The sequence below is a fragment of the Lynx canadensis genome, chromosome A3, assembly GCF_007474595.2.
Source record: "Lynx canadensis isolate LIC74 chromosome A3, mLynCan4.pri.v2, whole genome shotgun sequence".
NCBI classification, from domain to species: Eukaryota; Metazoa; Chordata; class Mammalia; order Carnivora; family Felidae; genus Lynx; species Lynx canadensis.
This window is the reverse complement of record NC_044305.1, coordinates 13,538,044-13,563,246: the sequence shown is the minus strand read 5'-3', so window position 1 is coordinate 13,563,246 and position 25,203 is coordinate 13,538,044. Positions and strand designations below refer to the sequence as shown.

General features: G+C 45.1%; 1 protein-coding gene across 1 annotated transcript in view; it reads right to left on the bottom strand.

Moving 5' to 3' along the window:
• ZMYND8 (zinc finger MYND-type containing 8) overlaps positions 1 to 25,203 on the bottom strand; it is a 122,787-nt gene that overhangs the window by 60,261 nt on the left and 37,323 nt on the right. Inside the window, 9 exon segments of the mRNA XM_030309455.2 lie at positions 1,321 to 1,436; positions 2,471 to 2,548; positions 6,839 to 6,894; positions 9,348 to 9,435; positions 10,618 to 10,710; positions 13,865 to 13,978; positions 16,854 to 16,871; positions 16,873 to 16,998; positions 24,689 to 24,837. Coding sequence (XP_030165315.1) covers positions 1,321 to 1,436; positions 2,471 to 2,548; positions 6,839 to 6,894; positions 9,348 to 9,435; positions 10,618 to 10,710; positions 13,865 to 13,978; positions 16,854 to 16,871; positions 16,873 to 16,998; positions 24,689 to 24,837 — 838 coding nt within the window.

The following is a 25,203-nucleotide window of genomic DNA, read 5'->3' as shown; positions in this document are numbered from 1 at the left end:
ACTTCGGCTCAGGTCATGATCTCGCGGTCCGTGAGTTCGAGCCCCGCGTCAGGCTCTGTGCTGACAGCTCAGAGCCTGGAGCCTGTTTCCGATTCTGTGTCTCCCTCTCTCTGACCCTCCCCCGTTCTTGCTCTGTCTCTCTCTGTCTCAAAAATAAATAAACGTTACAAAAAAAAAATTTAAAAAAAAAAAAAAAGAGAGGGAGACAGAGATCACAAGCAGGCTCCATACTGGCCGCACAGAGCCAATGCAAGACTCGGACTCACGAACTATGAGATCATGACCTGAGCTGAAATCAAGAGTCAGACGCTTGAACGACTGAGCCACCCAGGCGCCCCCAGAATTTTAAGTCCTCTCCCCCAGCACACTCAAACACTTTTTCAAACTGCTTGGTAGCCGCTTGGAAAGGGTTTTGCCTCATTTAATCCTCACATAACTTGCTAAAAGAGAACTAGGATATTAACTGCTGCTCATCTGGGTCCGCCTGCTGTTCTCAAGCCCATAGGATAGGAAACTGCTAAGAGCTAGGACAATTCACTTCCCTGCGAGCGAGGGAGAGGGGAGGGCAGAAAACGCTGGGTGGGGGGAGGGCTACCACCTGTTAAAACAGCCACCTCTTGGGGCGCCTGGGTGGCGCAGTCGGTTAAGCGTCCGACTTCAGCCGGGTCACGATCTCGCGGTCCGTGAGTTCGAGCCCCGCGTCGGGCTCTGGGCTGATGGCTCGGAGCCTGGAGCCCGTTTCCGATTCTGTGTCTCCCTCTCTCTCTGCCCCTCCCCCGTTCATGCTCTGTCTCTCTCTGTCCCAAAAATAAATAAACGTTGAAAAAAAAAAAAAAAATTTAAAAAAAAAAAAAAAAAAAACAGCCACCTCTTATAATTTCCTGTTTGGCTTAAGAGAAAAAGGCAACAGGAGAGAGAACCACCCAGCACAATGATAAGAGATTCATTTACTGGCAATCTGTGGAAATACTTCTGATCCCTGAAAGCATTATTTTGAAAAGCAATTTGTGCGGTGGTTCAATTTACTCCACAAAATTTAACAAGAACAGCACCACTTAAAATAGCCACGGAACCTATTCTGGTGCCAGCTTCAGCAACGCAACTACGAAAGCATGATTGTTCTCTTCACATACCTGAAAAAAAACGAAGCCCACACACATTATCAGCCGGAACGCAGCACAGGGCAGTATTTTTAACTACAAGACCACTGGTTGGTGTCGCGACAATAAACGCCACGATAATACCTCCGCCCCCTGCCCGCGTCACAGTTATCGCAGGTTCAGTTAAAGCTGTACATCTGCAGCCAGTTTTGACTCCCACCTGTCATGTTGTCCAAAGAAACGAGCATCAACCTATCCATCTCTCTTCCTCAGAGCTTTTGCAGGCCAGAACGGAAACCCCTTCAGTTTTGCCCAGACCAAAGGATGTGGATTGCTCTGGGAAAAGAAAAACAAAATCCAGAGTTTGTATGCATTGGGCAGCAAGACGCGCCATATACAAAGCTTGCTGTATGTGCAGAGACAGCTAGGCCACCAGCTGAACAGGAGCAGTTCCACGCAGGGTCTCCCCCAAACGGGCTTCCCTGGGAGGGCCTGAGGCCAGGAGGCCCGGGCGAAGCTGGTTCTGGGGGTGAACGGAGAAAACAGGGAAGAACGAACCACAGACGAGATGAGGCTGGAACACTGGCTTGAACACACCGCCCTTAACCTAGGTGGCCGTGAGCAAGAGTGTCCACCTCTCCCTGCGACATGGAGACAGCGACGCCTACACCCTCTGTTAAGCTGGAGGATTAAATGGGCATTGTATCCAGCATTTAACAAGGGCAGTATGAGCCGCCTTTGTTCTCTCTCGAGGGCTGCAACTCTTCAGGGGCTTCATCTCCAAAGGCAGGAAGAGACGTAACCTGTGGTTCACTTTTCCACGTTACTTGCCCAATCTCGCCCCCCAGTAAACTCCAGCCCTACCTCCACTCACCCACCAGCCCACCCGGTTCTCTCTGCAGAACACTGGTTTGGAAAATACAGATGGATGAAGAAAACAGGGTGATTTATCTCTTCCCATCTCCCCACCCCAAACCACCCACTTGGGAAACACCATAGACCCGATCCAGAGACGTACTTCCAATTCTCTCAAAACAGGTTCGTCAAAGAACACACTTCTTTATGACTCTCACTACCTCACTGCCTTCTCCCTAATGAGCCCCATTTTGCTCTCTAGCCTGCAGTCTGCCCACGGTTAATAATCCCAGGAAATCACAGTGCTCCCTCTGGCACATGGATTTTCAGCCCCAGATGTTTATTCCACCTGGATTACTTTCACTCTGCCATTACTTTATTGGTTAAAAAAAAAAAAGTTATTTAAAATCTTCTCCCAAAGTTTCATCAAATAAGCCACCCAGAAAAGGGGGCCTTGGGTAGTCCTCTAAGGCATGAGTTCTGAAAATGAAGTAAGGAAAGGAAATACAACTCACACAAGGCTCACAGAACCAGTTATCTCGTTTCTGGCAAGCAGCTAGGTAACACTCTGGACATACTTCAATTTCATTCATCTGTAAAACAAAAATATGTTAGGATGTGTCACGCAAGGGGCCTCACATCTGGAGACACTCAAGGAATGCGTGAGGATATTAGCAGTTAAGATTAGCTACACCAAGTCCCTCAGTGGGGAACACCTCAGAGAAGAATCCAATCACCTCTCACCAACCCCCGAGATCCCACCCAGCCCGAGCCGCCACCACCACCCCTCTCTGGACCACATCTGGACCAGCTTCCCACTCTTGTTGCCACTGCGGTCCAGCCCCCAAGACACAGCGGCCAGACCCATCTTGCTCATCATCCACACCTTGTACATCTGACAGTTGGCTGTTGCAAATGGAATCTAGGAGGTACAGGACGGTCCCCGGAACAAAGAATTCTCCAGAGTAAATGCCAGTAGTACAAGGCTGAGAAACTAACAAGGAAATAAATCTAAACTCCAGATTAGCTCCTTCAACACCGAGTGCGACCAGGCCTAGGCCGACCTGTCTGAGCTCCCCCAACACCTCCAGCTACCCCGGCTTTTGCTCGCTGTGCTCAATTCCCACCCAGCTCTAGTCACATCATCCAGGGCAGGTGGTATTTTGTCTAAATGGACCACAATCTAAAAATTATGTAATTTACCGACCGTCCTTCTCTTTGAAAAAAATACATTCCTCTAGGGGACCTAAGGACGACTTAGAACCCACAAGCCCCTTTCTTGGATCTCAATTCAGCCTCCACCATTTACTAGCTCTATAACCTTAGGAACAGTTGCTTATCTTGTCTGTGCCTTCATTTTCTCATCTACAGAATGGGCATGTGAGCAATACCTACCAAATAGATAACAATTATAGGAGATAAATGTAAAATGTGTTAGGTGACACAGTGATCAATACATTGGTTAACATTTATCAGAGATCTACGCTGGGATCATCAAAGTGTTCTACAGGTACTAATTCATTCATTCTTTACATCCTCCAGAGGCAGGCCTGCTCTTTCCCCCATTTTACAGATGGAAAAAATGAAATCCCAGAAAGTCAAGAAACCTGCCCAAGGTTCTCTGCAGCAAAGGGGCAGGACCAGGATTTGAACCCAGGCAGATGTGCTCCAGAGCTGACGTGTTTCACCTGTCATTGCTCTGTTTGTTCCTATTCTCTTACCATCATCAAAAGACTTGTTTTTTTCTTTATCTCTGCATCATGTAAGGTGTCAGATACTCAGCAGGTGCTCAATATACTACTAAATAATAATTTTATAAATATAATTGACTAACTCAAAGGTCAATGGATAAATGACTGAATAAAGGAGCAAAAGAATAAATAAGTAAGTAAGAAAGTGGTGGCATTTATTTTCTGTTCCTACTCACTCTACTTATGGGCTATTCTGAAGGTACTGGCAAGAACAAAGTGGTAACATAAGGTCCAGGGCAGCCCTGGCATTGAAGCCCACACAGCTGCAATGTATCGCCAACAGATAGATTTAGAAATGCCACACACAGAGTACCTGCGTCCAGTAAATTCCACCTGGGGGTAACCCACTGATTAAACACGTAGGCTTTAGCTCCCAAATCCAGGAAAACAAAGGAATCCCCAAGGGGAAAGCAGCTGGACAACTCACTCATACAGAACTCTAAACCAACAATGAACATATCAGAAACAGTATATCATCACTTGTCATCAGAAACGTGCAAACCAAGGGCACCTGGGTGGCTCAATCAGTAAACTGTCTGACTTAGGCTCAGGTCATGATCTCGCAGTTTGTGGGTTCAAGCCCTGTGTCAGGCTCTGTGTTGACAGGTTGGAGCTCAGAGCCTGCTTCAGATTCTGTGTCTCCCACTCTTTCTGCCCCTCCTCTATTCACACTCTGTCTCTCTCAAAAATAAATAAAACCTGGGGCGCAGTCGGTTAAGCGTCCGACTTCAGCCAGGTCACGATCTCGCGGTCCGTGAGTTCGAGCCCCGTGTCAGGCTCTGGGCTGATGGCTCAGAGCCTGGAGCCTGTTTCCGATTCTGTGTCTCCCTCTCTCTCTGCCCCTCCCCCGTTCATGCTCTGTCTCTCTCTGTCCCAAAAAAAAATAAATAAACGTTGAAAAAAAAATAAATAAATCTTTAAAAAAAAGGGGGGGGGGGGCGCCTGGGTGGCTCAGTCGGTTAAGTGTCCGACTTCAGTTCTGGTCATGATCTCACGGTTTGTGAGTTCAAGCCCCACGTTGGGCTCTGTGCTGACAGCTTGGAGCCTGGAGCCCGCTTCGGATTCTGTGTCTCTCTCTCACTGCCCCTCCCCCACTTGTGCTCTGTCTCTATCAAAAATAAATACACGTGTAAGAAAAAAAAAAACAACAACCATGCAAACCAAAATCACAGTGAGATGCCATTTGGAGGGAAAACATAGATACACGTATTTTTTGAATTATAACTTCCAAAACTGGAAAAGACACAGAAAAACTACCCAGGTTGTTATACATGTTGCTACAACTTTTCTAGAAATCAATCAGGAAATACCTACATAAAGCCTTTGCTATGTGTATAGTCTCAGACCTCGTAGATGCCTTCCTAACAATTATACTAAGAAAATCATCATAAAAGCCATGAAAAATTCTGTTCTTCCTGTGTATTTAACTATCCGGGAAAACACTCTTAAGTGAAATATTGATTATAAAACTCTCTCTATAAAAACATTTAGAAAAAGGGGCGCCTGGGTGGCTCAGCCGGTTAGACAACCGACTCTTGATTTCGGCTCAGATCATGACCTGGTTCGTGAGTTCAAGCCGCACATCTGGTTCCGCACCATGATGGTATGGAGCCCGCTTGGGATTCTCTACCTCCCTCTCTCTCTGCCCCTTCCGTGAACAATCACTCTCTCCCTCATAATAAATAAATTTTTTTCTAATTAAAAAAAATATGTAGGGCACCTGGGTGGTTCAGTTGGTTAAGCATCCGACTTCAGCTCAGGTCATGATCCTGCAGTTCGTGAGTTTGAGCCCCACATCAGGCTCTGTGCTGACAGCTCAGAGCCTGGAGCTTGCTTTGGATTCTGTCTCCTTCTCTCTCTGCCCCACCCCACGTGTGCTCTGTCTCTCTCTCTCTCTCTCTCTCTCTCTCTCTCTCTCCCTCAAAAATGAATCAACATTAAAAAAATTTTTTTTTTTTTTTAAATAATAAAAATATATATATGTAGAATGGTGCCTGGGTGGTTCAGCTGGTCAAGCCTCCAACTTCAACTCAGGTTATAACTTCACTGTCCATTAGTTCAAGCCCCACATCGGGCTCTGTGTTCACAGCTCAGAGCCTGGAACAAATTCTGTGTCTCCCTCTTTCTCTGCCCCTCCCCCACTCATGCTTGCGTGCTCTCTCTCTCTCTCTCTCTCTCTCCCAAAAATACATTTTAAAAAATTTTAATAAGTAAGGGGGCACCTGGGTGGCTCAGTTGGTTAAGTGTACAACTTCGGCTTGGGTCATGATCTCACAGCCTGTGGGTTCAAGCCCCACATCAGGCTCTGTGCCGACAGCTCAGAGCCTAGAGCCTGGAGCCTGCCTCAGATTCTGTGTCTCCCTTTCTTTCTCTCTCTGCCCCTCCCCAACTCGTGCTTTGTCTCTATCTCTCAAAATTAAATAAACATTTAAAAATTTAATAAAGATATGCAAAAATGGCAGTATCCTAAGGTATCCAAATGTTCCCCTTACAAATGAATGAATGAGTGAAGTGCACAAGAGGCTGAAATCCGCTATGGCTCGATTTCTCAACTCTTACGCTGGGGTCTAATAAAGCCCTCCTGGTCCCATTTCTGCTCCCTGACTATCCCACAACCACTGGGGCCTCAGGGTAGGCCCAGGAGGTTCACTTCTTCCGCACCATCAAAACCATGGCTATTTCTAAGAGGAACTGACTTCTAGGACTCTGCAGGCCACTCCCTGAGAAACAGTCAAAACCTTTCCCCCAAATACCATTAAAACCCAAACATCTTCCACAAGAAGACTAAAAGGGGCCTGGCCCAACGCCTCGGACTATGGGGTGAAGAAATTAAGAGCCCCATCTATGCAACCAAGAAAACTCAAGATGCCTCGTTCCTGACCATGACGCAAGCCTGAATAATAAAAGGTCATTTGCACCTCTTGAAGATCACGGCTAAGATAGCGTTGATTTCCTTCCGGCATATGGGGCGGGGGTGATCCCCTCTTTGTCACTTTTACGGGGGCACCGTCTATGCCTCAACAAATTCCAAAATAGCTACCGTTACCCACTAAGAGATTCTGCAAATGGAAATCAGCCACGCCAGCCCCTCACTCTGGGTGCATTTAAAACAGGACAGTGAGAAACACATACCTCATGCTCACAGATTTTGATGACTACTTTCGCTATCTGGGTCAATTTGTGATTTCCTAAGGGAATAAGAAAATAATGATTAATTCAAATGGAAACACGTTTGTAACACGCGGCTTTGGGAGTACACTTCCCCTAACAACCTTTCAACTTGCTTTCCCCCAGGATTAAGCTTTTAAAGGCTAAAACACAGGATTCTGGCTCCTAATATCAGTTTAACTTACATGACTTTTCCCAGAAACACTGACCAGTCTTTGGTGCCTCAATGTTACCTCTGAAACTGAGCAATTTGTGTGGGATTCCTACAGTTCACAGATGAACATTTGGAAGATGCTTTTTTATTCAAAAGGCTCCAATTAGTGGAAAGGAGCCTTATTCACCCATTGTTCCAGACTCCAGCCCATGAAGGGCAACAGAGGAGGGAAAATAATTAAATGAGTAGCTCTGCTACGTCTCGTGCCTCAAAATACATTTTCTTATTAACTCAAGAAGCCTTATCAGGAAGCAGGTATGAATGTTCCCATTTCATTAATAAGTATGTCAAGGCTCAGGAGTCGTTGTTTACACGGGACTACTTGGCTAATGAGTTGAAAATCTGCCCCAGATCTAACTCTAAATCCCTCACCTTTGCTAAACCAGAAGACAGGATGGCAAAAAACAAACAAACAAACAAACAAACAAACTGTGCTTTCTTCAAACATGATGGTGTTTTCAGAAAACATAAACTTGTTGACAAGAAGATGTTACACACACACACTTCTCGATTTCTGGCTTGCTTTAAAAACTCACAAGATCTGATAACTCTGTCCAGTGGTGACCCCCTCAGACCAGAAAGGAGTTCCCATTCTCTAGTCTCTGCTCTCTGCCTGGCCAATGGCCAACCTGGCTTGTACCATTTTTCTGCCACCTAATCTCATCCACTTGTTTATACGATCTTACCCAGCCTTTCTATATATTTGAGTTAATAATCTTTACACAGATTTTCAACCCAGTGCCCCTTTGCCTCTTTCTCCCCTCCCCACACGTCTGGCCCTGCTCCTGAGCTAATAATGTAAAACACGTGCTTTTAACAGCCATCCACCCACTCATACATCTTCCCTTACACATGAGCTAACCATCTACACTAGGACTATACAGGAAGAAGGCAGGGCTTCTGCTCTTAAAGATCTTACATCCTTAAAAAAAAAAGAGAGAAAGAGAGAGATCTTACATCCTGGTGAGGAACTCAAACGAATAAAAATAGCACCATCCAGGAAGTGTGATAAACGCTACCATGGGGAAGCACAGGTCCTCTGAGATCTCCTAACAACAGCACCTTCTGGGTCACAAGGGAAGGCACCTCAGAGAACTGACAGGCTGACACTGAAGGACATGAGAAAGTCATCAAGGCAGTGTTCTAGCAGAGAACAAGAGGAACAGAATGGAGCAGGACACGGAGAGCTCTACGTGGCCAGAGGGTAGACAGAGAGGACTGTGGGAGAAGGTAGGGCAACATGAAGGGTGCCACGAGAGGAGATTTTAATGGAAATTCTCTTCCATTCTGTCCAGAAGATTCAATCCACAAAAACGCAAGTGACACAACTTTATCCAGAATACAAAGACCTCCTAAATGCAATAATAAAAACCCAGACCACCCAGTTTTTGAAATTGGCCAAAGATCTGAATACATATTTTACCAAAAAAGACATACAGATGACTAATAAACACATGAAAAGGTACACGATACCGTTAGTCATAAGGGAAAGGCAAATGACCACCACCATAACCGCTCATACCTTCAAGAATGGCTAAACTTAAAAGACAGACAATACCAAGTGCTGGAAATGGGGAAACAACTAAGACTCTCCCACACGTGGCTAAAAGAGTGTAAAAGGATACAACCGCTTTGCAGAAAGTTTGCCAAAATGCCTCGTAAACTGAAATATAAACCTACAGAGCAGCCCTACCACACCTAGATATTTACCCATGAGAAATGAAAATGTATATCCACACAAAGACTTGTACAAGAATGTTCCCGGCGGTTTTATTCCTAACAGCCCAAAGCGGAAAACAACTCCAATATCCTTCAGTATCGACAAAGGGAATGGATCAATAAATTGTAGGTGGATACCACGAGAAACCACTCACAGCAATAAAAAGGAACAAAACCACGGAGACAAACATGCATTAGCCACCCCCCCCCAAAAAAAAGCTATACTGCATGAAATTATCCAGACACAGAGAATGCACTAGGACTCCATTTATATAAAATTCTAGACCATGTAAAACTAATCTATGAGGACAGAAAACACGGAGGAAGGTGGATTTGCTGGTACAGGGGAAATGGATTATCAACTCATTATCTTAAAATGCAGAGACCCCACTATCCCCTACTGATAAATATTAGCAATCTGTACACAAATGTTCTCAGTTACTGGCCCTGGCACACGAGAAAAGAAAAGCAAGACTTTTCAGGAAAGGTGGGAGAACGGGCATGACACGCTCTTCTGTAGGAGCCATCCAAGCCACTCACCTCCGTTATAAATGATGCAGTTGTGCAAAATCCACTTTGCGTCGGCCAGGAAAGCTTCTGTACAGCCATACATTTTCTTTTTAGCATTCTGGGGAGAAAAAGCCAAGGAGTCTAATAACCCACGGGTCTATACAAGCTGCAGCCAATTAACACCTGTGTCCCCACATCATTTTTTTTTCCTTTCTCCTCTCCCCCGCGCATTATTTCCTTCGCAGTCATTTGCCAAATTAATGAATGCTTTTACCCATTTCCCAAGATGCTATCATATTTGAGATCTATAATCCTATAAAAAGGAAGTCACTGAATTCATCACAGTAACTTGAATTTTGGCCTCTTATATAAGCAACTGTCATTTATCCAGCAGCCCTTTCCAATAAACCAGGATATTTTATATATATTTATATGTTTATGATTAATTGTAATAGTCTCACGTGAGCCTTGTGATGGGAGAACTTAATGACACATTTGATTATCATCCCAATTTTACATACAGGGATACTAAGGTATGGTGATATTAAGGAACTGATTCAAAGCTCCAAAGCTACTAATTTATGGAGCTAGGATTCCAACCCTGTCTTTTTTTAATGCCTTCTTTTTCTAAATACCATAAGGGTGTGTGCAACTTTCCAAAACAGGTTTGACTCAGCATTTAGTGGTCAGCAATAAAAACAATACAATGTTTTCTCCGGATCCATGCTTTTCTTTCTCCATACTTTGGGGCCAAAAATTTGAAAATCAGCACCAGAGTGATGTGCATAATCTAAACTGTTCCAAGAACAATTTTCGGCATGGAACTCTAGCCTGAACTCTTAAAAAACATCTTCAGGCATTAAGACATATCCGTATCAGTAGAATAAGTTCTAGGGAGTCACGTCTTTATCAGCAATCTGAAGGTTTTCCAAACACTTCATTTTCTCTTTTCTCCTTCCTTCTGCCCTCATTAGCACCTCTGAGAGAGAGAGGAGTAAGAAGGCCTCAAATCAAGCAAATCACTAATTCGTAGAAGTGTGACTTTTTCAGGTATAAAGCTGCAATCACCAGCAGAAGTAACATTTGGAGCTGATCAGTAGAATCCGGCACTCCATTGCAATCCTTGGAAGAATGTTACAGAAGTTATGGGATCAATGGTTCTTCCATCCAAATAAAAATGGCGCAGGGGAAAGGTAGAGAAACCATCTAACTTGAGATGGGGCACAGGAAGTGAGGAAGGGTCGTTAGGCATCTCGATAATTCGGGGCTACAACGGTGAGGTTCTTTGATGAAGGCCAACCTTTTCCAATGTACAAAGATCCATAGGATGGAAGATGTATTCCGCGTAGTCGGGATGTTGTTCCAATGGAACAGGCTTCTGGAATGCATCCGTCTATAAAAGAAAGAAAAGAGGTGCACACACACACACACACACACACACACCACACACAAACCCATCATTACTCAGGAAGACAGAGTATTAATAGCAACAAAGTACTTTTCAAATGGAGACAACTTTTCAGACGATACAGTTCTAAGCGTTTCCATACAGGAATGACCTTAGGGAGTACCAAGCTGGTTCAAGTTCTAGTTCTGAATGGTCATCAATCATCATGGGAGCTGTTCTGGTTTTGTTGTTTGTTTTGTTTTCAATATATACCCAAATTAACAGGTCCTGTCCTCTTCTATTAAGATCAACAAGAGAACACACAATCAGCTACTTTGAACATGAATGGTGAATAAGGCTTAACAATGTCCTGCAAAAAATCCTGCAAAACGGACTGTCAGTGAAATCTAGTCACACCTAGGGATGACACAGTAAATAAAGTCCCCCTAAAGGGCCAACAGATATTTTACACTCGGGGGGAAATTCAGACATTGAGATTTTGCTCCCCTGTTAAGAAGCCAAAATTACCCACAACACAGGGACCATGTCAACATTTTTCACATTGATCCATGTTCTCTTAAGCCCTAAGTGAATCAGCTCAAAATGCAAGGCCCGGTTTGTTGATGGGTGGTGTTACCAATATTTAAAAATCTAAAAGAGGGGCGCCTGGGTGACTCCACTGGTTATGCAACTGACTTCGGCTCAGGTCATGATCTCACGGTCTGTGAGTTCGAGCCCCGTGTTGGGCTCTGTGCTGACAGCTCAGAGCCTGGAGCCTGTTTCAGATTCTGTGTCGCCCTCTCTCTCCGCCCCTCCCCCTCCTCCTGCTCTGTCTCTCTTGTCTCTCAAAAATAAATAAACGTTTTAAAAAAAAAAAAAATTTTTTTTTAATAAAAAAAAAATCCAAAAGATTTGAAATGCCTGCCTGGCTTGGTCAGTGGAGTATGTGACTCTTGATCTATGGGGTTATAAGTTCGAGCCCCACACTGGGTGTAGAAGTTACTTAAAAGTAAAATCTTGGGGCATCTGGATGGCTCAGTCAGTTGAGCATCAATTCTTAATTTGGCTCAAGTCACGATCTCACTGGTTCATGAATTCAAACCCTCCATCGGGCTCTGTGCTGACAGTGCAGAGCCTGCTTGGGATTCTCTGCCTCTCCCCCGGTCATGAACGCATGTATGCATGTGCGTGCTCTCTCTCTCTCTCTCTCTCTAAGTAAAATATATATTTAAAATTAAAATCCAGGGCACCTGGGGGCTCAGTCGGTTAAGCTTCCAACTTCGGCTCAGGTCATGATCTCACAGTTCACAAGGTCAAACCCCCTCGTCGGCTCTGTGACAGCTCAGAGCCTGGAGCCTGCTTTGAATCCTGTGTTTCCCTCTCTCTATGCCCCTCTCCTGCTCACTCTCTGTCTCTCTCCCTCTCAATAATAAAAATATTTTTTAAAAAATAAAAATAAAATCTTAAGCTCTTAAAAATCAATCTGTCAATATCTAAAAGATTTAATGAAACACAAGTGATACTCAAGCAAGGCATCTGAAAGGGCTACCATTTGCTGTCATGGGAGCCTCTTTTGCCCAGAAGGAAAGTGTCTGGCCATTCCAAGTTAAAAAGATGCTTCAATATCATCAGCAACTTTCTGCCCTGATTGATTTTACATCAAACAATTTATGTGAGAAATTAACGCCTTCTTCGATTTTCTTTTTGGCTTATAATTCTACAGTGTTGAGAAGTCCACGTGAATCTATTCTTTTTGTAAACAGTCCTCAGCAGATATCATTTAGCCTATGAAAAAGCAGGAAGTAATTCCTTGTCACTCAACATAAAAACGACTCTACAGTTAAAAAAAAAAAAAAAAAGAACTGTTTTTCTTTCCAAACTGAGGCCATCCAGGCTTTTGCTTCCATTGACAGAGATTTTTGTTAAAGACACAACAGATACCCAATTTAGCAACACCCAATGGCACGCTCTGAATTCCTGTCATGGTATCGAATTCAGAATCTAATCTCAAAACAAAAGCTTGGAGGTTGTTGTTGTTTTTAAGAAATGAGGCCACAGGGGCTACACTCAATACCCTGAGTTTCAACCTGGCTGTATATTCACTTGACTTAGAAAGCAGACTCTGGAGTTTAACAAAGGGTCACGACTAGCCCGTATGGTGCCTTTGTGCAAACCAGAAAAGGAAAACCCTGCCCTCAAGTTTCTCTAGATTCGTCTGTACGCAGAATGTCCTAACATGGTGATGATATGGGCACAACGTATTTTTAAGAACGAGGCATTTTACCACCATCCTCCTGAAAAAGGTCACATGAAAAGTAACACAGGGGCGCCTGAGTGGCTCAGTCAGTTAAGCGTCCAGCTTCAGCTCAGGTCATGATCTCAGGGTTCGTGAGTTGGGGCCCCGTGTCGGGGCTCTGGGCTGACAGCTCGGAGCCTGGAGCCCGCTTCGGATTCTGTGTCTCCCTCTGTCTGCCCTTCCACTGCTTGCACTCTTGTCTCTCGCACTGTCTCAAAAATAAACATTAAAAAAAATTAAAAAAAAAAAAAGTACACCACCGTGGGTGTGTATGATGTGACCAGGCCTCTGGGGAAGGGAAGCATTGGTAAACAGTGCGTGCCGGCTAAATGTGGCACCCCTGCTTTCCCATCTGGATTTTCTTTAAGGGGCACGGGTTGTACATCAAATCCCGTTTCAAAACTGAAGGAATTTAACCAAATTCTCCACCTCTTGACAGGTTGCATTTTACTTGGAGGTTCCATCATCAGACCTTGACTCTAAATAACCGGCTGTACTGCATGCTGTCATTGAAATGGAATTTTACTAATTCCCAAGGGAAGAAACACAAACGCTCCTTACCTGATGGGGTATGAGTATGAGGCTTCACTTCACAACCAATCAGAATTTTAAATCCCCACCAACTTTCTACTGTATGCCATTTCCCGATTACACTCCCTGGGGACACAGAGTGCTCACCAGAGAGAATTAACCGAACGTCGTCATACCTCGTATTTAATTTACAGGTATTTGAACCGGGCACCTAAGAAGGCCCAGAGTTCGCACAGGTGTCTGGAAAGCAGAGACCACTCAGAATGTTAACAGAAAATAACAAAAGTCACTATTTCCCACTTATGCTTGTATCAAGAGGAACTTTCTTCTTACCCCTGGCTGTTTCATTTTCTGAATGGCAAATTTGAGCAGGTAGGAGAGCTGTTCAATGGTGAGCATTGTCATGGCTTTACTCTGAGTCTCGATGCATTCTGCTACTGTAATCTTCTACAAGTCAAAATCACACAAACGTCCGGTTAGAAAAAAGTTACTATCCCCATACATAGTTCCCTTTCCTCCCTTTTATGTGTTCCGATAGGCACACATAAAAAGAAAAAAAATCCTTTCCATCCAAACAAGACTGGTTGTTTCACTTGAGAAGGACCCAATCTACTCGATCATACACTGAATCGGTTGATAAAATTAAGAGGCACATCAATCACTGATGACCTTATCTGGGAAGGGTTTTGCACTCATGAAGATGACCTAATCAGAGAAAGATGCAGGTAGGCAAGGACCTGAAAACTCACGATTACGGTTGTGGGTTCTCAAGAAGGGGATGTGAAAAAGAAAGACCACTGACGGTTCCAGGGTATCTCTGTACACAATGAAATCAGCCACTTAATTTGATCCCTTAGGGTTCTGGGCTACCTTTCAGGAAACTGATGAGGCATTACACTCAATGACATCACTGATGGAAAAAAACAGTGTTCTCCGTAGAAACAATCCAAGGGGTGGCAGTGAACTAAATATAAATATGGCTTCATTCTCTGTCACCACGGATGTGAACCCACTCAGGACATTCTAGGCAAACTACGCAAGGCGCATAGTCTCGTTGTCTGTCTCCATGGGAAATAAATGTCATCTTGAAAGGGAAATTCCCATCAAAGAAGAGGCCCAGAGAAATGTCTGAAACCAGACTCTGCTATGTAAATCTGGTAGCATATCCCGGAGTCAGACTCCTTATGTAGCAACAACAACGAAAATAGCAAATTCTGATGATGTCAGGAAACACTCTTTAACCATCTGTGTAGGGAGAACTGAGAAAAGTTTTCTCCAATTAATCTTGATTTCGTTTTCATCCTTTATATCTCTGGATCCTCCAAAAGGAACTTTCAGATGTGTCTGGTTGGTTGTCGAGGAAAAGGGCAACAGAAGAGTTGCTCAGAAGCTGAAAACGGTTATGTGACGCATGCATCTAACTGCTTGGCTCCCAGAGCCTGAAACAGCCAGTCTTCCCAGTTGACTGCACTGCCAATGCACCCCTGGAAGAAATGTGTGGCCCGAAATCTTAGACACAGAACACTGGTTTGTTTGAATTGCTGTGTGTTTCCAGGTAACTATCCATGGCGAACAAATTCACCTGTCCTCCATCCCCAATCCTCTCTCCTGGCTGGCAGTGCCTGGTTCCCACAATATAGGTTCCAAGTGCCAGAGAGGCATTTCCAAGATTTTTTTGCATGAGGACCGATCTGATCCTGACCTATGAGTGAGGCCAAGGGCAAGTCAGCTGGAGGCTGAAGGGCAAAGTCCTTCTGCTTGATTTTTAAAAAGGGTTGAAAAGAGAAAACACTCCTCCCTTAGAGGGATTTTTGTCTAGACACAAGTGATAAAAAAAAAAACCCCAGCAGCCATCCTATGGCCATGGGGACATATCGCCTCAACAATGAAAAACAGAAAGAGTCTGGCTATGAACAAACCCTGGGCCTGGCCCTGCCTCTGGGCTCTTTCTACGCAGGAAAATAAATCCACATGTTCCAGTCCACATTCATCAGATCTATCTGCAGCAAAAGCCACTCTCGTTTCTGGAAAATTATTAAACCATCGGAAGGGTGGGTCAAGACACAAGGACACGGATGAAGGCTCCGCTGCCCACCCTGAATGTAACAGAACCAGGTGGAGCCCCAAAACAAGAGGGCATCGCTGAGCAAAGCACGTCCGACACGTCACCCCGTCTTGAGGGACCCAACGGGAGCCTGCCGCCATCTTTCACAATCTTAGCCACAGAACACCATTAAAACGTCATCATCATATCGATCTGATGTCTAATTTCTTTTCAAGTATTTATTTTTCTCTTTTCCCAACTCAAAAGCAGTATCACCACTATTGATAAAGCTTGCCTTTTTTCTCCTCCCTAAAGATCTCGTTGTTTGAGACCAAGCTCTAATATACTTCGAACCGAAGTGACACTCTGCATGAAATGAGTCTGCCGATGACATCGTTTGCAGCATTTTGAAAAAGCGTCGTAACTGCAAGTCGCCAAGAAAAGAAGCCACCTCAGATTTGAGGAGAACAGTAATAATGGTGTTAACGAAAAGCATTTCGGCTTCTGGCCCGGATGCGTGTTCCTCACGAGGCTTCTACTCTGGTTCTGTGCCCACAGCACCCTCTGCCTGAAGGCAGCTCACTCTTACCCTCCCTGCGCGCCGTTCTCAATCTTAGGGAGACCTTCCCGGGCCTCTTCACTTGAAAACGGAAAACGCCCTCCACCCTCCCTACTCCCCATTCCTCCTCTTTGATTCCTTTCGTTGGGTTTTCGTCCTCTTCTCCTGAAAAGCTTGTAACGCGTGCCCCTTTTTGCTCCCTGCCGAATCCCTAGCACCCAATGGCACTGCAGAAACAGCTGTGGCGTGCCTGAGAGCATCAGATGACGGCCATACGCAGCATGCAACCAAAAGTGGTCTTCTGGGCTCGGCTACCACTGATGATTCAATGAGGCAGCAGGAGACGCCATCCAAGATGAGGAGACCCCCGCATGCGATCTTTTCAAGACATGGGAACGGTTAACGGTTTAGGACTTAACTTCTGAAATGTTCATTACAGGAGAATTCAGAGAAGGTTCCAGATCCCAGAGTGATCCAAAGACCCAGGAAGAATCAAAACCGATACTCAGTGCAATTGTTTTTCCAAAAGCCGCAGTGCTGAGGCCCTGCCAAAGCTGGTCCCCAAAGGGGGTGACCAGGATAGAACAAGGGGAATGCAAGAATTTCTTTTTTTTTTTTTTTTTTCCATATCTGGATGATTTGAAACTTTTAAAATCAAAGGAAGAAAGAAAAAGGACAGGAAATGAGGCAGAGAATGCATTCGTTCGTCAGGAACTAACCTCACATTCAGGACAAAACCCAGTCCCCCTCTTGTTCTGATGTCAGTCTCAGACACTTGGCATGATAAGCCTGGGGACAGAGCTCACAGCAAAGGACTTGGCCTTCCTGCTGACAAACCCAGCAGCAGAAATCATTGTGTCCATCCTGTGGTACAACATCAACAGGGTCTGTGGTGAGTGGCTGCTTCATATACTGAAATGGACCATCTCTTAGTTCTGACTGAAATGTAGGCAAGAGAGACAGGTTCAGTTTCAAAACACATGCGCATTCGCAAAAGGAATTTGAACAAATACGTCAACAACAACAAAAGAAATCACAGCATTTCACACATTCATTACAGAGCTATCTTGGGTTACTCTACTAAATACACAGTTTGCAGCTCATTAGATACTAAGATACTTTCCTTTTCAAACCCTCTCTCCTCTATCGGCAGAAGCCATAGATTGAAAAGCTGGTGTCTGACCAGAGTTAATAGCCTACCCTAACACAAGAGTTACAATGGCTACGACCTAGGCACACCCAGGTTGAAATCTGAGCTCTAACCAGCTGCATGACCCTGGGCAAATCTCTTCATCTCTCAGCTTCAATTTTCTCATCTGTAAAATGGGGATGATAATACCCAATTTCACGGAATTCTGGTTGGGATTAAACGAGACGATATAACAACATATGCATTTAACACACTGCTGCCATTACTCATATTATTAACACAGGTATGGAAGTCTAAACAAAGCCAACAATGTGTGGCAATTCACCCTAGGATTCTTTCCACGGGCTTTTGGAGAACAGATCAACTGAATTTAAGTCACAGAAAAAAAAGGGGGGGGCATTCATTTTTTATGTCTACCCCCACAATGCATAAAGTATCAGAGCCAATCAGAGGCTTCCTGAAGCTATGATTCTTGAACATGGTAATGTCCTCAAACACGAGAAATGTCTCCCTAATAATAAATTATAGAATCCAGCAAAGACATACTCCAAACATGTAAGATCACTCAGAAGAAACTTATCGGGAAAACGTCTATTGGAAATTAGTAACAAATACAGTAGTTCAGAAGTACTACGAGAGAGTCTGGTGGTAAGCATCAAAGTGACCCAGTGACTGCCTACGTGATCTTCTTAAAGATCCTCAACCCACTTGGAGCCTCGATTTCTATGGATAATAGCTAATCTCCACACCACAGCACCTATCTCTGACAGTGAGCATCTTTCCCCTCCTTGTCAGCAAAACATTACCGTTTCCTCCACAAGATCTCATATGGTGGTTAAAGCTGCCTAATTTCTGTTGATACTATGAATGGGGATTTTTTCTACTCTCTTGTCTAAGTAGTTATTGTTGGTACATAGAAATGATGTTGGATTTTTCCAATCCTGACCTCGCAAAATAAATGGTTCTTAGTTTATTGATTAAAAATAGTATCTTCTCGGGGCGCCTGGGTGGCTCAGTCGGTTGAGCCTCCGACTTCAGCTCAGGTCATGATCTTGCAGTTTGTGGGTTCGAGCCCTGCATCGGGCTGGGCTCTGTGCAGACAGCTCAGAGCCTAGAGCCTGCTTCGGATTCTGTGTCTCCCTCTCTCTATGACCCTCCCTTGCTCATACTCTGTCTCCATCTCTCTCTGAAAAGTAAATAAACATTAAAAAAAAATTTTTTTAAATATCTTCTCTAAGCAACATCTGTTTTTGTCTATTCATCTCTAATATTTTTATACTACTTTTCTTTTTTTCCTAATTTATATGAGGCCCTTATTTTATCCCGAGACCCTCCCCCCCTCCCAGGATAATTCCCAGAACTGTCAAGATTACAAGCAGTTGTGTCTTGTTCCTGGTTTTTATTATGAGGTTTTAACGTTCTCAAAATGCCTGCTATTTCTATACTCCTTGATAAAGAGCCTCCCAGATGCTTCCTTAGCAGATCTTTTTTAATCCATCCTTCTAAGCCTCCCCACTCTCATTTCTACTAAGAAAACAACTAAGATTTTTAAGGATGATTGCATAATATTTGAGCCCGTTCTTTCCCTGGTTCAGGTTCTGGTGCACTGCTCTATACTTGGGTTTCCAGAGAATAACACCGTTACAATATTCTCTCCAGACCGCATACTCAACATACTATCATACACGCTATATTCATTTTGTCCTCACGACCACCCAGAGAGGGACGCAGGACACACACAGCTACTCTTACCGAAGAGCTGAAAAAACTAGGTTGAAACAACTCCTCTGGCCCCCAGGCCCAGATCAGGGGTCTCACAGCTCCCTCTCCTCGCCCTGATTCCCTGTATAAGACGATGCCGGGGGAGGAGAGACTCTAATGCCCAAGTGACCCCCTCACAGAACATTCTCTAAGTTCAAAAATACCTTCTGTTTCATGCAAAGAGCTGGAGTGGGGAGGGGGAGGATCGGAAAACAGCTAGGAACTCCACAGAAGGGGACATACAAGCAGAACGCCACCTACAGCGGGGGCTCGCACCCTCACTGCTGTCGTTCGGACCAGAAAATTCTTTGTGGGATGGAGCTGTCCTGTGCACCGTAGGATGTGTGGGAGCATCCGTGGCTGGATGCCAGGACCCCGTCCACACAACTGTGAGGATCAAAAAGGTCTCCAGATATTGCCAAACGTCCCTCGGGGGTAAAAACGGCCCTTGGTTGAGAACCACAATGTACACGTTCGCTATCTGCCTAGGAAATGGTTGTGTGCATTTGGGGCAGGAAGACAGGGGTGAAGGGGTGAAGGGGGACGGGGGAAGGGAGGAGAAGCAGGACAACAAGAAAGAAGAGGTAGGTGGGAGTGGGAAGAGGGGGAGAAGATCCTCGTACTGAAAGATAAGCCTCACATATCAAGCAAGCAGAACTATTTCCAACCGAGGTCTTTCAGAACGCCTTTGTGGCTTTTGCCACATAGCAGTAAGCCATAGCTCAGCGCCCGACTTCCTTTCAGCAAGTTAATAATAGGACAGGAAGAGTCAATCTACACAAAACTGGAAGGATCGAAAGGCCAGCTAATCTCCCTAACTGGCAGCCCAGGTCCTTCCTGTCTAGTAGAAGCCCAGGATGGCCACTCGTGAAGCGAAGCTTCCCCCCACCCCAAGTCCTCACCCCCACCCCACAACTGGCTGGGATGGATGTTCCTGGGGGGGAATCACGGGCGGGGGCGGGGTGCCAGGCTGCTCCAAACGCTCTGCAGGCTATTCCCTCGTTCCACAAGCAGCAGCTGTATTGCTGAGAACGGGCTGGCCGCTAATCTCAATCAGATACCTGCCTCATCTGCTGTTTCCTGCTCCATACAAACAGGCTGATAACAAATATGGAACATTTAAAAGAGGAAAGCGAACCATTCCAGGTGAAAGGAGTTACGATTTTCTCCCCCTATGTATAAGGTGTGTACCAGCCTGCTAGTAAGGTTGCAACCTATGTTCTTTCAGGATAACTGCAGGCTGTGTGAGCAAATGTTATTTCCCTGCTTCTTCCACAGGCTGATTAACAAGGAAAACAGACGGGCTCATGAACTCACTTCTAGAACACCTCAGTCTTATACCAGTGACCAAAACTTCTACAAAGGGTTCTGTGAAGACAGTTCATAGCTGAGGCTCTGCAGGTCATGTGATCTCTCTCTAGCCACAACTGCTCAAGCCGGCCACAGTAGCAGAAAAGCAACCGGAGACAGTATGTAAATGAATGCACGTGGCTGCGTGCCAATAAAACTTTATTTACAAAAACAGGCTCTGGGCCCACCCGGCTCACAGGCTGTAGTGAGCTGACACCTGGTCTGTGTAAACCGGAAAAGGGGTACGCCGGCTGTGTGGGAGCACAGAGTACATGTGGGACCATGGAGGGGACCCTGTGGAGGGGCCACAAACACGAATCCCTACCTGGAGCACAGAGGTAACATATGTAAGTGAAAAGAGTCCTTGTTCCAGCTTTTATTCTTCAGCATTTAAAGCACAAACAGTGCTCTAAGGAAAAACTGCCCAGCCCTGGAGTGTGAGGAATGTCACTGGCATTCAGCCTAGACGCTGGCGAGACAACAGGGAGAGGCGAACTTGGCCCCTCTTTAGCAAGCAGCCCCAGGACAGCTCCAGTGATCCGGGCAGCGAGGCAGATACACTCTCCCAGTGCCGCCTGGGCTGAGGGAGAAGCCAGCAAGCCTACAAACCCCCTTCACAGTCCCACTATTAATACACTGCCCCAGCCCAACAAGGGACTTCCGGAGTATGTTAAGTTCTTAAGGACAATGCGTGGGCCCGAGAAAGTAAGTTCTAGCCCACCCATTTATGGTATGTATATACCCTGTGCTCAGGGGCAGTGAGGAGGAACCCCATCGTTTCTTTGCCATAGTTGATCAAAGATACACCCAATCTGTTAGCAGATTATTTCTCAATCCTTTAATGATGGGGAAAAAATAAAATAAAAATAAACCTCCCAAAAAGGAGTCTTCAAGTCAATGTCCTGAGGAACTGAAAAGTTAGAATGGTATTTTTCAGTAAAGGCCCCTAATGTCATTTGAGGGAAGATATTTCTTGGGCCATCTACTGCAGGACGTTTGGCAACCTAACCTTCTTCCACAAAATGCCAGAGCCTCCTTCCAGGCTTTCGGATGTAGAAAAAACACCTACATGTTTTCATACCGTTCCTACAGGGCAAAACCACTGGACCAAAGAGCCATAAAAAAATGAACTGTAAGCCCTAAATACTTTTTTTCCCTAAAACTAAAGTGTGTTTTTAAAGTTCCTCTTGCAACTCCCTAAAAGTACTGAATTCCTAATACATGAAAAATGAGTGAAACAGGGTCCAACCTTAAAATTCAAACCCCATCTCCGCTTGTAATAAAAGGTCTCTACCAAAAATGGAAAAATATGGGGGCAGGGAGGGTGTTTCTATAAGGCCAGAGAGGATTTATTTTTGAACACAAAAAAGAAAGTAGAAGAAAAGAGAGGAAGGGAGAAGAATCTGACATGTGCCCAAAACCAAAAGCACTTGAACACTTAAGAGAACTAGGGCAGAAGGAAACGGAAAAGCAGTCGGGTGTCCACGCTGCAGGGAGGGGTGGGGAGTGTGGAAAACTACAGCCAACAGGCACTGTGTCTAAAGGAGCAAGCTCTACTCCGCTCCAGCTGTGCTGGATTTTTCTTGAGTTTTTATAAGAACCCAAAAATACCAGTTGTTATTTGAAATCTCATGATCTTCAATGTTGGTGACTAAGAAATTATATTATTGGTAAAACCCAGCACTCGTGGACCTACAATTTGCCTTTATTCCATAATTCTGTAATGCTATAAAATTCTAAAATGAAGAAAGAGAAAAGGGAACGTGCCCAGAAGAATTTTTTTTTTAAGGAATTTAAGTTCCCCTTAGGAAAAACAGACTGTGCATGAGGGAGGCTGTTGCTACTATGCAAATACCATATGCTAGAATGAATTATGGGGTCAGGTTCAAGAATTTCATTTCTTTACAGTAAGGCCCGTTTCTCTTCGCCAACTCCTGACGGTTGGGCCCCAGGGAGTTTTAGATCTGAAAAACCTACAATCAACCTTATAATGTTCCCAATCCAAACCCCTATTTTACAAGGTAACTGAAGCTCAAAGCTAGGAAAGCAACTGACGAGGTCCCAGAGTGAATTTCCCGGATGCAGTGAGGCTAGAGTCCGACCTCTGGGTCAGGACACTTCCTCTGTGCAATAGTCCTGTAAACTCTCCTATCAATACTGAAGATTACAGATTATTCAGGAGCGTCACCGTGTCCTGCATCCAGCTACTCGGGGTCTCCTCTTTTCTACGTCTAGAATGCACTGTGCCTATGCGAACCTCCACCCTGTGGCTATTTCTCAGGGAAACATGGACCGACATTGTGTTCACGGGCCTCATGTGTTAAGAGAAATGGTACACATGGATGGGGAAGGGAGAGAAGAAAACGTGTGGACTGCCCAAGCTGATCGGCTTCCAGAAAGAGAGTTACAAGCCAGTTCCTTAAAAGACAGGTAGGAATTCAAAAAGCATGATGCGTGTGTGCACACACAGAGAGAGGCCGAAGGAGAAGGCTTTCTGCACAGAGGGGACAGTATCTGCCTTGAGGCGTCCTGGTATCCGATAAGGGAGGGTTTGCCCAGGAAGTTCAATTACTAGCTAAATTAAGGTTTGGGGATTATCTGTGGCCTTGGGGTTTCGTTTTCAGTCTTCACTCCCAGCAGCTATGGGATGGCTCCTGGGTGACAGAGATGGTCGCCACTGCTTTAAGCCAGACCAGCTGACCTGAGCTCAAATGCAGCTTCTAATTTGCTCAGAGGCCTTGAGGAGACAACTTAACCTCTCTGAACCTCGATGTTTTCATCTGCAGAAGGGAGATAATTACAGCCCTTTCTCACAAGAAGATTATAAACATTAACACAGAAAAATGCTTACAACAGGGAGTGAGTCAACACTGCTTTTATGATTATTATCGCCAATACTGGCATATCTTCTCAATCTCCCTAAAAATGTATTTAGGACCCATCTGTTTCTTCTCTTTGAACAGGATTCCCAACTCATTAGACTTGCACTATCCAACCCAGGGGAAAAAAAAAAAAAAAAAATCAGTCCCTGGGTCACATTTGCAGGTAGGTGCTCAGTGGCCACACATGGCTTGTGGCAATCATACCGAACAGCCCAGTTCTAGAACACTTCTACAGCTGTCGTTTCTCGATTTCACACATGGTTTGTGTGATTATTCCACTTCGTGTCGAGCCTGGCTTAATTTTTATTATTATGATTTGCATCAGTGGGCTCAGTTCATCCCAACAACCCTGTGCAATCAGGAGCAGGACCTTCATTCCCATCGGTAGATGAGAAAAGCAGGCACAAAGAGGTTAACTTGCCCACAGCCACACGGCAAAGGCAGAGCTGGCATTTCACTATGTAATTTTGAGAATGGAAATAGATTAGTGTGCAGAAATGTACCCCTCTCCCAGTTCTGGGCATTTAACCGTTGCTAGGTTTCTTTCCCATGAAAGTAACAACCTTGTCTTATTCAACCTCCAATCCCCAGGGCCCACGTCAGCACCATAATGCACAAGATGGATGAATACATCCCAAGGAATCCCCGCTGAAATGGTATCAGAACCCCTGGGACATTGTTTCTTCCAATACTAGGAGACTGGACCCCAGGGTCCACTAAAGCAGCTCTCATTTTTTTAAATCAGAAGAATATCTAACTTGCATTCGAGAATTTTAAAACTAGGTTTCTTAAGCAAGATCCAAGATGGCTCATGGATATTCCTATCTCATTGATAGGTCCTGGCTGCAGAAGGAGGTTGGGGTCTAGAGAAGACTCGTGCCGCCTGGGGTCTACACGCAATGAGACCAAGGGGTGACCAATCACCAAAGTGGAGAGTGGACAATGGGTAGAGACAGCAGCTGTCTTACCACAGACCTAAACCCATTATTTTACAGATGAGAAAGCTGAGACCAGGAGGGAGCCTGCCTTAGCCACACAACCACCCTGAGGCAGAGCTCAGAATCATCCTACCAGCCTGGCCTAGCAGGAAAAAAATCCTCAGGCCACGTGGGGAAACAGCCCTAGAGTGCAAAAATAAAATCCAAGGAAAATCCCCAAATCCTAAAGCACAGTATCCTTCATCTCATCTGGGTGACTGCCCTGTCCCCAACACAGATCTGAAAAGCTAACAGAAATCGCTACACAGACCCATTTTGGGCTGTCCTTCTTGTCCTATGCAAATGACAGCTGCAGCAAGGCAGCCTGCTAAATGCCAAGAACAGCGGCTGTCAGAAACCCCCGGAAAGCTGAACCGCTTCCCACCACAGCCTTCGTCCTGCTGGTGTGGACACCATTCCCAGCGGCCCTTTACCTGCTCCTTATTGTTATTGTTCAGTAAGCCGGGTTTCTTTTTCTTTTTAATGGGGCTTGTTGATGTGTCTTCTGGCTAGTGGCTATTGGAAGAATGTGGAAGGCTGGGGAACTTTCTTTTCTGGGCTCTTCTCTTGGTGGAGCCAGGATCTGAAAGAGACACACAGGACCACATATTTTAAAGCAGTCAGGGAGGCCCAGCCCCCACAGGGAGCGGGGTGGGTGTGGGGGGGGCACAGCGCATCTTGTCCCCGGGCCCAATGCCATTTTAGTGGTCCTCCTCCTAGAATACACTTACCCCGGCTCTTCGGTTAACTGGCTCAAAGGTCAGACCGTCTTTCTTCAGCCTACATACCATTTGTTAACATTTTAATTCACTGCCAAAATAGAAAATCGAGAAACTTCACATAACAACCTAGGTTTCTGGCTTCTCTTAAAAAACAAAAACAAAAACCAGATCAGGGCCTGTAGGATCTGCATCCCCTTTTGGGTGGAAGCGTGCTCTCCCTTTGGCCA